The sequence below is a fragment of the Tupaia chinensis genome, unplaced genomic scaffold, assembly GCF_000334495.1.
Source record: "Tupaia chinensis unplaced genomic scaffold, TupChi_1.0 Scaffold000164_1, whole genome shotgun sequence".
NCBI classification, from domain to species: Eukaryota; Metazoa; Chordata; class Mammalia; order Scandentia; family Tupaiidae; genus Tupaia; species Tupaia belangeri.
Window position 1 is genome coordinate 4273535 of NW_006159638.1, and position 13280 is coordinate 4286814.

General features: G+C 36.0%; 1 protein-coding gene across 13 annotated transcripts in view; it reads left to right on the top strand.

Annotated features, from left to right (window-relative positions):
* DNAJB4 (DnaJ heat shock protein family (Hsp40) member B4) overlaps positions 1-12065 on the top strand; it is a 53224-nt gene extending 41159 nt beyond the window's left edge. For 10 of the 13 annotated variants that reach the window (XM_014586871.2, XM_006146072.3, XM_014586873.2 and 7 more), the window contains 2 exons: positions 7385-7953; positions 11474-12065. In XM_014586871.2, coding sequence (XP_014442357.1) covers positions 7385-7953; positions 11474-11707 — 803 coding nt within the window. In that variant the 3' untranslated portion in view covers positions 11708-12065. The remainder of the gene's footprint in view (positions 1-7384; positions 7954-11473) is intronic. The other 3 variants (XM_027770875.1, XM_027770876.1, XM_027770877.1) reach the window with 1 other exon arrangement.
* The last annotated feature ends 1215 nt before the right edge of the window (positions 12066-13280 follow it).

Below are 13280 nucleotides of genomic sequence, written 5' to 3' on the forward strand. Positions count from 1 at the left end.
AAAACTTTCGCTCTCTCTGGTCAAATTTAAATAAATAAATAATTCTTTTCAAAAAAGGGAGGGCTGGAAGGTGGCGTGGTGGTTAAGGGTGTTGGACCCCCACATGGCCAACAGTGGTTTAAATCCCGGACCTGGTGGCTTGCTCTCTCACTTTCTCTCACTCTGTCCCTCTCTGGTCAAATTAAAATAGATAAAATAAATAAATACATAAAGTTAAATAAAATAACTATGTTTTTAAAATAAGGAACCAGCAGGTGACGTGCTGGTTAAGGTGCTAGACACTCCCACATGACAGACAATAGTTTGGGTACTGGACCTGATGGCTTGCATTGTCACTACCTCTCTCTCTCTGGTCAAATTAAAAATAAATCAATGAAGGACCAGCAGGTGGTGTGGTGGTTAAGGCCACTTTGCTGGACACTCCCACATAGCCAGCCATGCTGGGAGTCCTTGACCTAGTGGTCACATTCCCTCTCTCTCTGTCTCTCTGGTTGAATTAAAATAAATGATGAATAAATAAAATTAAATAAAATAAAAAATAAATGAATACATAAAATAATTTTTTTAAAAAAGGATTATTTCTAGGTGGGTGTCATGGTGGTTAGGGGCATTGGACACCCACATGGCTTACTGTGGTTCAAGTCCTGGAGCTGGTGGCTTGCTTTCTCACTTTCTCTTTTGCTGTCTAATCAAACTGGAAAATAATAATAATATAATAAATAAAGTTAGGGACCAGCAGATGGTGTAATAGCTATGTCGCTGGACTCCCATGTAGTCGACCGTGGTTCAAGTCCCAGACCCAGTGGCTTAAGCTCATGCCGAGCACATGTGCAAGCGTGCCAAGATACTGAGAGAATGGAGGAGGAGGTTTTGCTTCGTGGCCATCCGCACTGGGAGGTGATTTTTTTTCTTTGTCTCTCTGTCTCTCTCTTTCTGGCAAGCGCACATTCCCTATAGCAAAAACCTCTCCAAAAAAAAAAATTAATTAATTAATTTTTAAAAAGTTAAAGTAATTCTTAAAAAAAATTATTTCTACATAGAGAAGCATTATATTTATTTGATCTTTTTTCAGAACATCTGATGCCTAGCAGTTTTTTTTTTTTTTTTTTTTTTTAACTATTATTTAATTTTATTTACTTTAATCTGACCAGAGAGGGATGGAGTGAGAGAGAGCAAGAGAGAAAGTGAGAAAGCAAGCCACCATGTCCAGGACTCGAACTGTGGTTGGCCATGTAGGAGTCCAGTGCCCTGAACTGCCATGCCACCTGCTGGCTCCCCCCCCCCCCCCCATTAATTCTCTTAAATTAGGCACTCTGTGAAAGTGTAGGAAAACTTTTTTTTTTTTTTTTCTCATTGCCTTTCGGTTCTCTCTGCAGGCCAGGTTCTGTAAAGTTTTCTCCTGTAGTAACAAACACTGAATTTTGAGGCTGTGGCGATACTACCAATTTACTTGACCTTTTTTTTTTTTTCTTCTTCTTCTTCTTCATCTCTATTTCAAGACTTGGAGCTGGGACAGTGGGAATAAAGAACCATGAACTGAGAAGTCTATGAGATGAATAAACTTAATTGATGTATTTAGGAATTTTGAGAACTAGTGATTCAGTTTATTCATGTTCTGAAAACCTCTGCTATCCACAGTTTAAAATGCTTTGTTTTAAAAAATTTGGATAAAAATAGAAATATTTTGAGCTTACCATATGACCCAGCAATTCTACTTTTAGGAATCCATAAAAGAGAAATGAAAACATACGCCCACACAAAGATATGTACCTGAATGTTCATAGTAGCATTATTTATAATGGCCTTCAAAATGGAAATAATCCCAAAGTGCCATCACTTGGTGAATGGATAATCAAAATGTAGAATATACACCCAGTGGGGACTATTTAGCAATGAAAAAGACCAGTTTAATACAACTTTCTTCTGTATGGATGGACCTCAAAAATTATGATAAATGAGAGAAGCCGGATGTATAAAATTATATTTTATAGGATTTCACTATATGAAATGTCTAGAAAAGGCCAATTTGTAAAGAAAGAAAATAGATCTTTCTTGCCTGGGACTGACATTGGAAGCTAGAATTAGCTACAGATAGTAACTAGAGACCGTTCTGAAAGGATGGAAATGTGCTGAATTGTGGTGATGATTGCACAACTTACTAAATTTGCCAAAATCAATTGACTTGTATCTTTAAAATTGATTGGTTTTATAGTGTGTAATAAATCTATTTTTAAAAATTATTTACTTTATTTATTATCATTACTTTAAAATTTTGCTATAGGGCATGTGCACTCACCAGAAAGAATTGAGAGAAGGAGAGAGAGAAAGTGAGAAAGCAAGCCACCAGGTCCAGGAGTTCAACCATGATCAGCCATGTTGGAGTTCAGCACTTTAACTACCTGGTGGCCCCTGAAATAAAGCTATTTCAAAAAATAAATTTTCTCCATAGTTAAATTGTTGAAAAACAAAAACCACAGTAATCTTAAGTTAAATTTTGAACCATGCTCTCCTGAAAAGTTTTAAGTTTAATTCAGAATGATTTAATGGATGCCAACAGAAGTTTATATTAAGGGATTAAAAAAAGATTTTCGATAACAAATCTTTAGAGTATTCTTGTTTTCTAACTTTTTAAAATGCTTTCTTTACTTTGTTTATTTCTCATAGTTTACTAGGTAACTTCACATACTGAAAGGTAGTGCTTATATTTAGTATATTAATCTTTACACTAATTTGCTTCATCAGTCTTTAACTTATATTTATCAGGTTTTTTTAAATTTACTATGTATCCTAAAAATATGTAAGTAACTTTGCTTTTTGTGAATTAAAACTCTATAGGATCTTATTATTCTATAACTTTATGAAGTCTTTCAATAAATCTAGGTTTTTACATTAGATATCCTTGGAGTAATATTTATCTAAATATAATTTTATTATTTTTTTACTCCTAAATCTTCTCTAGTGTTTCTTTGATAAACTTTTAGTCAATTTAACTATCTAATGGAAGTCATTGTTATGTATAGTATTCCAAATACATACTTATTTTTGGGTTACAAATTAGCTGATTGCTTGGTTTTTAGATAACAGTAGTTCTGCTAAGGCATAGGCAAATGTTGATTCTAGAGTGAGTTTTTTAATATACAAAATGATAATGATGTCTAGACAGCATTTGGGATGAGAAAAAGAATCCAGCTGAATCTTAACAATTTTCCATTAGCAGTTTGAAACGTACACAAGTAATAATTGACTATGTACTTGATTACATGTGTATATAATTTAAGTACTAGGCAATGCAAGTAATACTTGCATAATACTTTGTTTTATATTATAGTGGTGTGAATTTAAGTGGGATTTTTTTTCACAGTCATTAGGGTAGCTTTATTCTCTAGCTGAGCTACCTAGTAGACTGGTTAAGTATTTAAGAAGAAAACATCAAAGCTGCACTGAAAACTTTTTGTTAGCTTTGATAAATCACTCAATCTTTAATTCTGACTGGGTTACCATTTTTGGCAGAAGAGGGGAAGGGTTTTAGAGAAAAGCCAAGCCCATGATGAAGTGAGTTAAAATGTTATTTTTTCTTTTCATGAATCCATTAAGGGTCCAAAGCATTTAGACTTTGTTTTGTAGAGGGTTAGATTGGACTAGTGAATTTACCCAATTCACGTAAGTCTGTTAAATTACTAGACTCTTAAATCTGTGTAATGAAGGATAAAAAGATTGAACTAATTTAAGCAATGGTTTATTCATCTTGGTCATTACCCTGAGTTATATATATATTCTATTATTTTTAAAAATCTGTCATTAACTTTTTAACATTTGTGGCTATTATTGTACTGTTAAAATTTATAAAAGGGAGATTTGGATAAGCTGTGTATTGAAAGTTTTTGTCATTCAGTTTCTTTTTTTAAATTTTTTTTTTTGAGAGGTTTTTCGCTATAGGGCGCGTGCACTCGCCAGACAGACAGAGGGAGACAGAGAGACAGAAAGCGAGAAATCACCCCCCACGGGGGATGGCCACGCCGCAATCCCTTCTCCTTCATTCTCCTCTCGGGATCTTGAGCATGCATGCACAAGCGCCCGGCGTGAGTTTTAAGCCACTGGGTCTGGACACAAACCACTGTCGACTACGTGGGAGTCTAGCAACATAGCCATTACCCTAACTGCTGGTTCCCATCTTTCTTTTAATTTTTAAATTTTATTTTATCTTATTTTTTTAAAGAATTACTTTATTTAACTTTATTTACTTATTTACTTGTTTTTCTTATTTGACCAGAGAGGGACAGAGAGAGAAAGAGAGAGAGAAAGAGAAAGTGAGAAAGCAAGCTGCTAGGTCTGGGACTTGAACTGTGGTTGGCCATGTGGGAGTCCAGAGCTCCTAACCACAATACCCCTGCCTGCCCCACTTGTCATTCAGTTTCTACAACAAATTTCCCTAACTTCCACTTGAATATGTCATTCAACACATATTTTAACAATTTTCAGATTACTTTCTTGATCTCTAGATTTTTATCCATTGATGAAGGTAGAAATTTAGGCATCAGTTGAGACTTTAGATGAAGTAGAAAATATACATTTTAATGGAATAAGATATCCAAAGTAAGTATTTTTGAATTAAGACATGTAAAACTAAGTAAGTCTCTTTCTTTTTCTCTCTTTTCTTAAAATAATTATTCATTTAATTATTATTATTTTTCAGTTTGACTAGAGAGAGGGAACGTAAGCTGCCAGATCCTCCAGGACTTGAACTGTGGTCAGCCATGTGGGAGTCCAGTGCCTCAACCACCACACCACCTGCCAGCCCAAAAAACTAAGTCTCTTTAAAATTCCATTGAGTGTTTGCAGTAGAATTTTAAATTATTAAATCTCTTATATATAATTATGTGTGATTATGTATTTTTTGTTTAATTTTATTTATTATTATTCTCCAGTTTGATCAGAGAAAGAGGGAAAGTGAGAAAGCAAGCTACCAGGTCCAGGATTTGAACCGTGGTTGGCCATGCGGGAGTCCAACGCCTTTAAACACTACACCACCTGCTGGCCCCAAATGTGTGATCATGTTTAATACTGCTTTGCTTCTAACTTCTCATTACTGACACTCAGAACACCTATTTTAGTTTCAATTTAGGAGGATTTTAAGAAATAGTTTATTCCTTTCATTTAATAAATATGAAAGCCCATCATTTTCAGCCCTGTGTGCATGAACAATACAAAAATGAATAAAATATTATTTCCTACTCTCATATTACTCATGACTTGTGCATTGTAGAATCTCCTCCTTTGGTCTCTTGAATGTTTTAGTTTTATAATGTTTAGGTTCTTTCTGTTTATTTCCATGGTTAGGAATTCCTGTAAAGCTGATAATGTGATGATAGAAATCCTTGTCAGTATTGAGCCATTAAAAGTCTGTTGTTTTGTGGATTTTAGAAGAATCTTCATTATATAGTGGAAAACTGATGGGGTTTTTTTGTTTGTTTTTAGGAGAGATTTTTGCTATAGGATTCGTGCGCTCACCTTAGAGACGACAGATAGAAAGCGAGAAATTACCCCCTGGGGGTATGGCCACACTGCAGTCCTTTCTCCTGCATTCTCTTCTTGGGATTTTGGGCACTCATGCACGTGCACCTTGCATCAGTTTCAAGTTGCCAGGTTTTGGACACTAGCATCAGTAGGCCATGTGGGAGTCTAGTGACATAACCATTACACCATCTGCTAGTCCTGTAAATAATTTATCTTTTGTGAACTACATAATTTTACTTGGTCGAGCCTTTGAGCAAAGGGTCACTATAGTGCTGAAGTAGGTTGTCCACAGAAGACAAAAATAACCAGTCCAGAGGCCTTACATGTCAAGAGGGTTTACAGCTCTTGATTTCAGCCGTTGTTTTGCATGCTTTGAAATGAATATTATGATATGGTATGCCTAAACAGTTTTGATATATAGGATAGGAGTAAAAATTTCAGTGTCTAACATTTTGTAGAAATTGTTGTAATTATTAAATAATTTTTTATTTAATAGTTTATTTTATTTAATAAGTTTTTCCTTCTCTGCCATGAAGAGAGTTCTGTTTTAATTATTTAATAGTAAAAGATGACCTGAAATAAATCTAGTTAGTATGAATGTGATATTTTATATTATTGAATATATTAGGTTGTCGGGAAAGTCATGACGCATTATGTCAACCTGACAATTTAATACTTACTGACTATAATGGTACTTAAAGATTTAAGTTCATGGGGCTAGTAGGTGGCATGGTGATTGAGGTGCTGGTCCTCTGTGGCTGACTGTACGGTTCAAGTCCTGGATCTGGCAGCTTGCTTTCTCACTTTCTTTTTTTCTCTCTCTCTCTGTCTCTCTGGTTAAAACAAACAAACTAAACTAAACTAAACTAAAAAATAATAATAAATAAATTTAATTTAAAAAAAAGATTTAACTTCTACATTTTACATTGATTACTGAAAACTATTCAACTGACATCTTTTGGGGAGCATTCTGAAAACAGGATCAAATCAGCTGATGTATTTTAAACAAATAAATTTATATATTTTAGTATTTCAAATACTCTATGAGACAAGAAATTCCCTTTTTTTTTTTTCTTATCTACTGGAACAAGATTCAGGAATAAATTATTAAAGATCAGGATTTGGGACTAGCAGGTAGCGTTGTGGTTAAGGTGCTGGACACTCCCACATGGCTGACCAGGGTTTGAGTCCTAAATCTGGTGGCTTGCTTTCTCACTTCCTCTCTCTCTCACTCTCACCCTCTGTCTCTCTATAGTCAAATTATAAATGAATGAACGAATAAAATAAATAATTATTTTTGAAAAAGATCGGGATTTGGAGAAAGAATCTGAAAGCTAAAAATTTAATTTGGGATGGAATTATCAAAAGTTACATATGGGGACTGGCAAGTGGCATGGTGGTTTAGGCGCTGGACTCCAATTTGGTAAACTGTTTCAAGTCCTAGACCTGGTGGCATGCTTTCTCGCTTTCCCTCTCTTTCTGTCTCTCTCTGGTTGCGTTAAAAAATAATGCTAATAAATAAAGTTAAATAAATAATTATTTTAAAGTTATGTAAGTATTTTGTGTTTTATATTAATAGCATTTCTGGCCAACATTAATAAATTGTAAGCTAGTCATGATGGCATATGCCTTCCTATAATCCCAACAACCTGGGAGACAGCCAGAAGAATCATGAGTTGAGGCCAGCCTTGACAATCCTGGGAGACCGTATACTTAAAACAAGTTTATTTATCACTCTCTCTATATATAGAGATAAGTAAATATAAATTGTAGCCTAAGTTGATCAAAGTTTATTAGCGGTACAGTTTTTAAAAGTTAAACTTTCAAGAGTTGCAAACCTTTTTCTAATTATGCTTATTTCTTCACTTAGGGTTGAAAGGAGGAGCAGGAGGTACTGATGGACAAGGAGGTACCTTCCGGTACACTTTTCATGGTGATCCTCATGCCACATTTGCAGCATTCTTTGGAGGTTCCAACCCCTTTGAAATTTTCTTTGGAAGACGAATGGCTGGTGGTAGAGATTCTGAAGAAATGGAAATAGATGGAGATCCTTTTAGTGCCTTTGGATTCAGCATGAATGGATATCCAAGAGACAGGAATTCTGTGGGCCCATCCCGCCTCAAACAGGATCCTCCAGTTATTCATGAACTTAGAGTATCACTTGAAGAGATATATAGTGGTTGTACCAAGCGGATGAAGATTTCTCGAAAAAGGTTAAATCCTGATGGAAGGAGTTATAGATCTGAGGACAAAATTCTCACCATTGAGATTAAAAAAGGGTGGAAAGAAGGAACAAAAATTACTTTTCCAAGGGAAGGAGATGAAACACCAAATAGTATTCCAGCAGACATTGTTTTTATCATTAAAGACAAAGATCACCCAAAATTTAAAAGAGATGGATCAAATATAATTTATACTGCTAAAATTAGTTTACGGGAGGTAAGTTTGTAGGCCCTAAGATTCTGAGTCTGAAGAGAGCTTAGGGAGTGTATCTAAATAATAGTTAACATATAGTCATTGCTTATTACATGTTATTATTTTGATCCTCCTAACAACATTTTGAGGTAATCCTACCATTTGTACCTCCTATGAATGAGATTATAATTTCTAACTGTAGTTATTTGCACTATTTATTTATTTATTTATTTTTGGAGAGGTTTTTGCTATAGGGCACATGCGCTCACCAGGAAGACAGAGACAGACAGCAAGCGAGAAATCACCCCTCGGGGGATGGCCACACCACAATCCCTTCTCCTCCATTCTCCTCTTGGGATCTTGGGCACGCGTGTACATGCGCCTGGCGTGAGTTTAAGCCACTGAGTCCGAGACTCGAACCCCAGTCAGCTACGTGGGAGTCCAGCGACACAGCCATTACGCTAACTGCTGGTCCCTGTATTTATTTATTTTAAAGAATTACTTTATTTAACCTTCTTTCTTTCTTTCCGTCTATCTTCCTTCCTCTCTCTTTCTCTCTCTCTTTCTCTCTCTCTCTCTTTCTCTCTCTCTCTCTCTCTCTTTCTTTCTTTCTTTCTTTCTTTCTTTCTTTCTTTCTTTCTTTCTTTCTTTCTTTTTAATTTGGCCAGAGAGGGACAGAAGTGAGACAGACAGAAAGAAAGCAAAAGCAAGCCACCAGGTCCGGGACTCAAACCACAGTTGGCTAGGTGGGAGTCTTAAATTCCTAACCACCATGCCACCTGCCAGCCCCTACTTATGTATTTTTAAGAAATATTTTTGCTATAGGGCACATGTGTTCACCAGAGAGACAGGAAGCAAGAAATCACCGCCCCCCTGGGTGGATGACCACACCACAATCCCTTTTCTCTATTTTCTTGGGATTTTGGGCACGCACACATGCACACCAGGCATGAGTGTTAAGCCACAGGTCCAAGACTCAAACCATGGTCAACTACATGGGAGTCCAGCAATGCAACCTTTATACCATCTGCTGATCCTTGTACTAACAATTTAAATTATCTGCTGGTCCCTGTACTAACAATTTAAATGGCAATTTTAAGTGTTCACTGGATTATATTAGGTCTAATATTAGATTAACTCTAGTCTGTTATTACACGTGTTGTTACTGAATTCTACATTGGTAACCTCACCTTAGTCCATGTATAAGATTTGTTCTGGGCCGACAGGTGGTGTGGTTAAGGGCATTGAACTCCCACATGGTGGTTCGAGTCCCAGACCTGGCAGCTTGCTTTCTCACTTTCCTTCTCTCTCTCTTTCTACCTCTCTGGTTAAATAAAATAAATAAATAAACAAATAAAAGAGTTCTTTTAAAAAAAAATAAAAAGGTTGGAGTGCTGCAGAGATATTTCCTTCTGCTCTCCTGTTCTGTCCCTAGCCTTTAAAAAAAAGTTCTTAAATTAAAATTTGAATTAATAATAGTATAGCTAAGATATTAAAAGACAACTTATAATTCATTATTGATAATAAGCTACAAATTAGAAATTTATAATATTACTGCTTTAATATAATTTTAGTTCTTATTCAAGCTGTCTCAAATGATAACCCTGTGGACTTAGCCATGAAGTTTCTTGCTTAAAATTTTTTTCTTTTTTTTAAAGAATTAGGTTTATTTAATTTTATTTATTATTAGTGTTATTTTTTTAAATTTTTTTTGAGAGGTTTTGCTATAGGGCGCGTGAACTCACCAGAAAGAGAGAGACAGAAAGTGAGAAATCAACCCCCGGGGGGATGGCCACACTGCAGTCTTTTCTCTTTCATTCTCCTTTTGGGATCTTGGGCACACACACACACGCGCCTGTCGTGAGTTTAAGCCACCGGGTCCAGGACTCAAATCGCAATCGGCTACATGGGAGTCCAGCGACATAGCCATTACGCCAACTACTGGTCCCAGTGTGATTTTAAATTTTGACCAGAGAGAGACAGACAGAGAAAGAGAGAGAGAGAAGGTGGAGAGGAAGGGAGCAAGAAAGCTCCCAGGTCCAGGACTTGAACTGTGGTTGGCCATTTGGAAATCCAATGCCTTAACCACCACGCCACCTCCAAGCCACTCTAGCTCAAAATTCTTAAATGGTTCTTTATATCCTCTTAAAGCCCAAACTCCATAGCTTAAAATAAAAGATAATTTTTAATTTAATTTTTACACACAAGCACACGTCCATTATCCTGTTGGTTCTATTATTACCTTTTTTACTTTGTCAGTATCTGAGCTCCTGCCCTAATACTTGATACTGGCTCAATGCTTAGCTCAAGGATCTATATTCCCAGAACCCAAGGGGGGTAAGTAATGCCCTTCTTGTCACAAAAGACTTGCATGTAATTCTCTGCCTGCACTATACTGTATTTATTTTAGGTTTTTACCATAGCACATGCATTAACCAGAGAGAGACAGACAGACATGAGTGGTGGGGGGAGTAAGAAATCACCCTCTCAGGGGATGGCAATGCTGTAGTCCCTTCTTCAGTCTCCTCCTGGGATTTTGAGCACACATCCACACATACCCAGTATTATTTTAACTGCTAGGTCTGAAGTTGGAACCATGGTCAGCTATGTGAGATTCCGCACCTTAACCACAATGACACCTGCTGCCTACCCCTCCCCCTTTATTTTGAAGTTTATTTTATTCATGAGAGAGAGCACTTGTGCATGCATGAGAGAAAGAGACTAGACCCTCTAGGATTTCATCATACCATGATCCCCTTCCCCAGCCCACCGTCTTATCAGGATCTTGGACATGTGTTCACCCTATCATGTTTTCAGGTTAACTCAGGATCCAGACATGTGGTTGGTCATATGGCAATTCAGAAAATACTGCCTGCACCACTAAGGCTAGGCCCAATTCCTTCATCTATTGTAGAATGGTGTAATAACTTCAAGCTATCTCTCATTCCAGGGAAATGTCGGGGACCAGCAGGTGGCGTGGTGGTTAAGGCGCTGGACACTCCCACATGGCCGACCACGGTTTGAGTACCAGACCTGGTGGCTTGCTTTCTCACTTTCCCTCTCTCTCTCTCTCTCTTTCTGTATATCTCTCTCTGATAAAATAAACGAATGAATAAATAAAGTGAAATAATTTTTTTAAAAAAACAAGTTGTTATTTTGGAGGTTAAAAATTTTCCTTAGCAGGGAGCCAGCAGTTAGTGTAATGGCTATGTCACTGTACTCCCACGTAGTTGACTGCGGTTCACATCCCTGACCCAGTGGCTTAAAACTCATGCCGGGCGCGTGTGTGTTCGTGCCCAAGATCCCAGGAGGAGAATGGAGGAGAAGGGATGGCCATTCCCCCTGGGGGGTGATTTCTCGCTGTCTGTCTTTCTGTCTCTATGTCTTTCTCTGTCTGTCTGGTGAGCACATGAGCCCTATAGCAAAAACCTCAAAAAAAAATTTTTTTTCCTTAGTTATATTATGCTTTACCACTTGATAATAATTTTGCTTAGATTTTGAAGTTTTAAGTTTTGTTCATTTTATTTTATCTGTTTCATTTTAGGCATTGTGTGGCTGCTCAATAAATGTGCCAACAATGGATGGAAGAAACATACCAATGTCAATAAATGATATTGTGAAACCTGGAATGAGGAGAAGAATTATTGGATATGGGCTGCCATTTCCAAAAAATCCTGACCAGCGTGGTGACCTTCTAATAGAATTTGAGGTGTCCTTCCCAGATACTATATCCTCATCATCTAAGGAAGTACTTAGGAAACATCTTCCTGCTTCATAGAATGAAGAACTTTGTTTCCCATATTTTGATAAGGCACTGAAAATATAAAGACTGGCAGTTTACTGATGTAGATGTGAATTCTGTATAAAGACGTGTAAATTCTTTTGAGGGTTCATTTAATTGCATGAATACAGACGGGTCAAATAAATAGGCAAATGGGATTTTTGCAGTTAGAGAAAACTCACTCACTGTATTTTATTTCATTTCTCCCAAATCAGACATTTGTAGTATTTTGCTTATATGTAAAAATTTTTGTGGGGGTTCTGCAGATGGCATAGTGAGTAGTTAAGGCACTAGACTCTCACATGGCAAACCACGGCTTGATTCCCAGACCTGGTGGCATGAAGATTATGTTGAATATGTGTGCATGTGCATACATGCCTGCCCAAAATCTGAGGAGGAGAAGGGAGGAGCAGGGATTGTGGGTGTTTCTAGGGGGTGATTTCTCATCTTTCCTCTTACTGTCTCTCAGGTGAGTGCACGTGCCCTATGGCAAAAAACTTAAATAAAAAAACAGAAAAGTTTCTGTGGGGATGTATTTCTAATAAAGTACTAGACTATCAAAGTACTTTATTTCTTAGATATCTTTAGATGATCAGTATGGTAGTTCCCTTTTAAAATGGAAGTTAAAATTATTAACCAAACTATACATGTAATATGTATTTCTAGAACAGAATAAAAACCCAAGTCATCTGGAAATGTGTTTATTAGAGTTCAGTTACCTTCTGAAATTATGTTCTAGGGCTGGTACCAGTAAAAGAGTATCTTACATATGTGTTTCACAATTTGATTTTTAAAGTATGCTCTAGCATTTCTTAATAAAATAATTGTAATGTTCTCAAGGCAGACCTTTTCTTCATAAAAAGAAAACTAATGCCATTTTTTCTCCTGTGGAAATCCCAATTGCTTAAATTACTGATATTTTAGAAATAGATTTTTTTAAATGCCATAAGTAAGTTTATGCAAGTTGAGTATATATCTTGGACTTAATAAATTATAAGCTTATTTTGTTGTCCACTAGTTTAAAATAATTTGTTTCATAACAAAGGTGTTTTTAGAAGAAATACTGTTACTTGGAATTAATTTTCCAATTAAACAGTCTTCTATAATTTACTCATACTATATATAGCATATGTAATTCCCTAAAAAGAATCAGCTACCACTACAGCATTCAACCAAAATATGGAGAAAGTAAACACTAACTGCTGCTTATGAATAATGTTGTTACTACTTGTTATGCATATAAATATTTTACTTTTTCATATGTATAGATTGCATTTCTTAGGTGTTTTACTTTTTTAAATATACTTATATCTAAAAATTATTTTGTTTTCTTCTGTTTTATAACTATGGCGAGCGTGATGTTTTGAAAAAGTTTTTAGTTACACAATACTTTCAGGCTCATATATATATATACATGGTATATACTTACTCCTATCACCTTTTAGCAGAATATGAAAACTTATAAAATTCAATATAAATAAGTTATAGTAACTATATACCTTTATTGAGTATAATTCACATCACATAAGATTTACTCTTTTTTTTTTTGGAGACGTTTTTTTCCTACAGG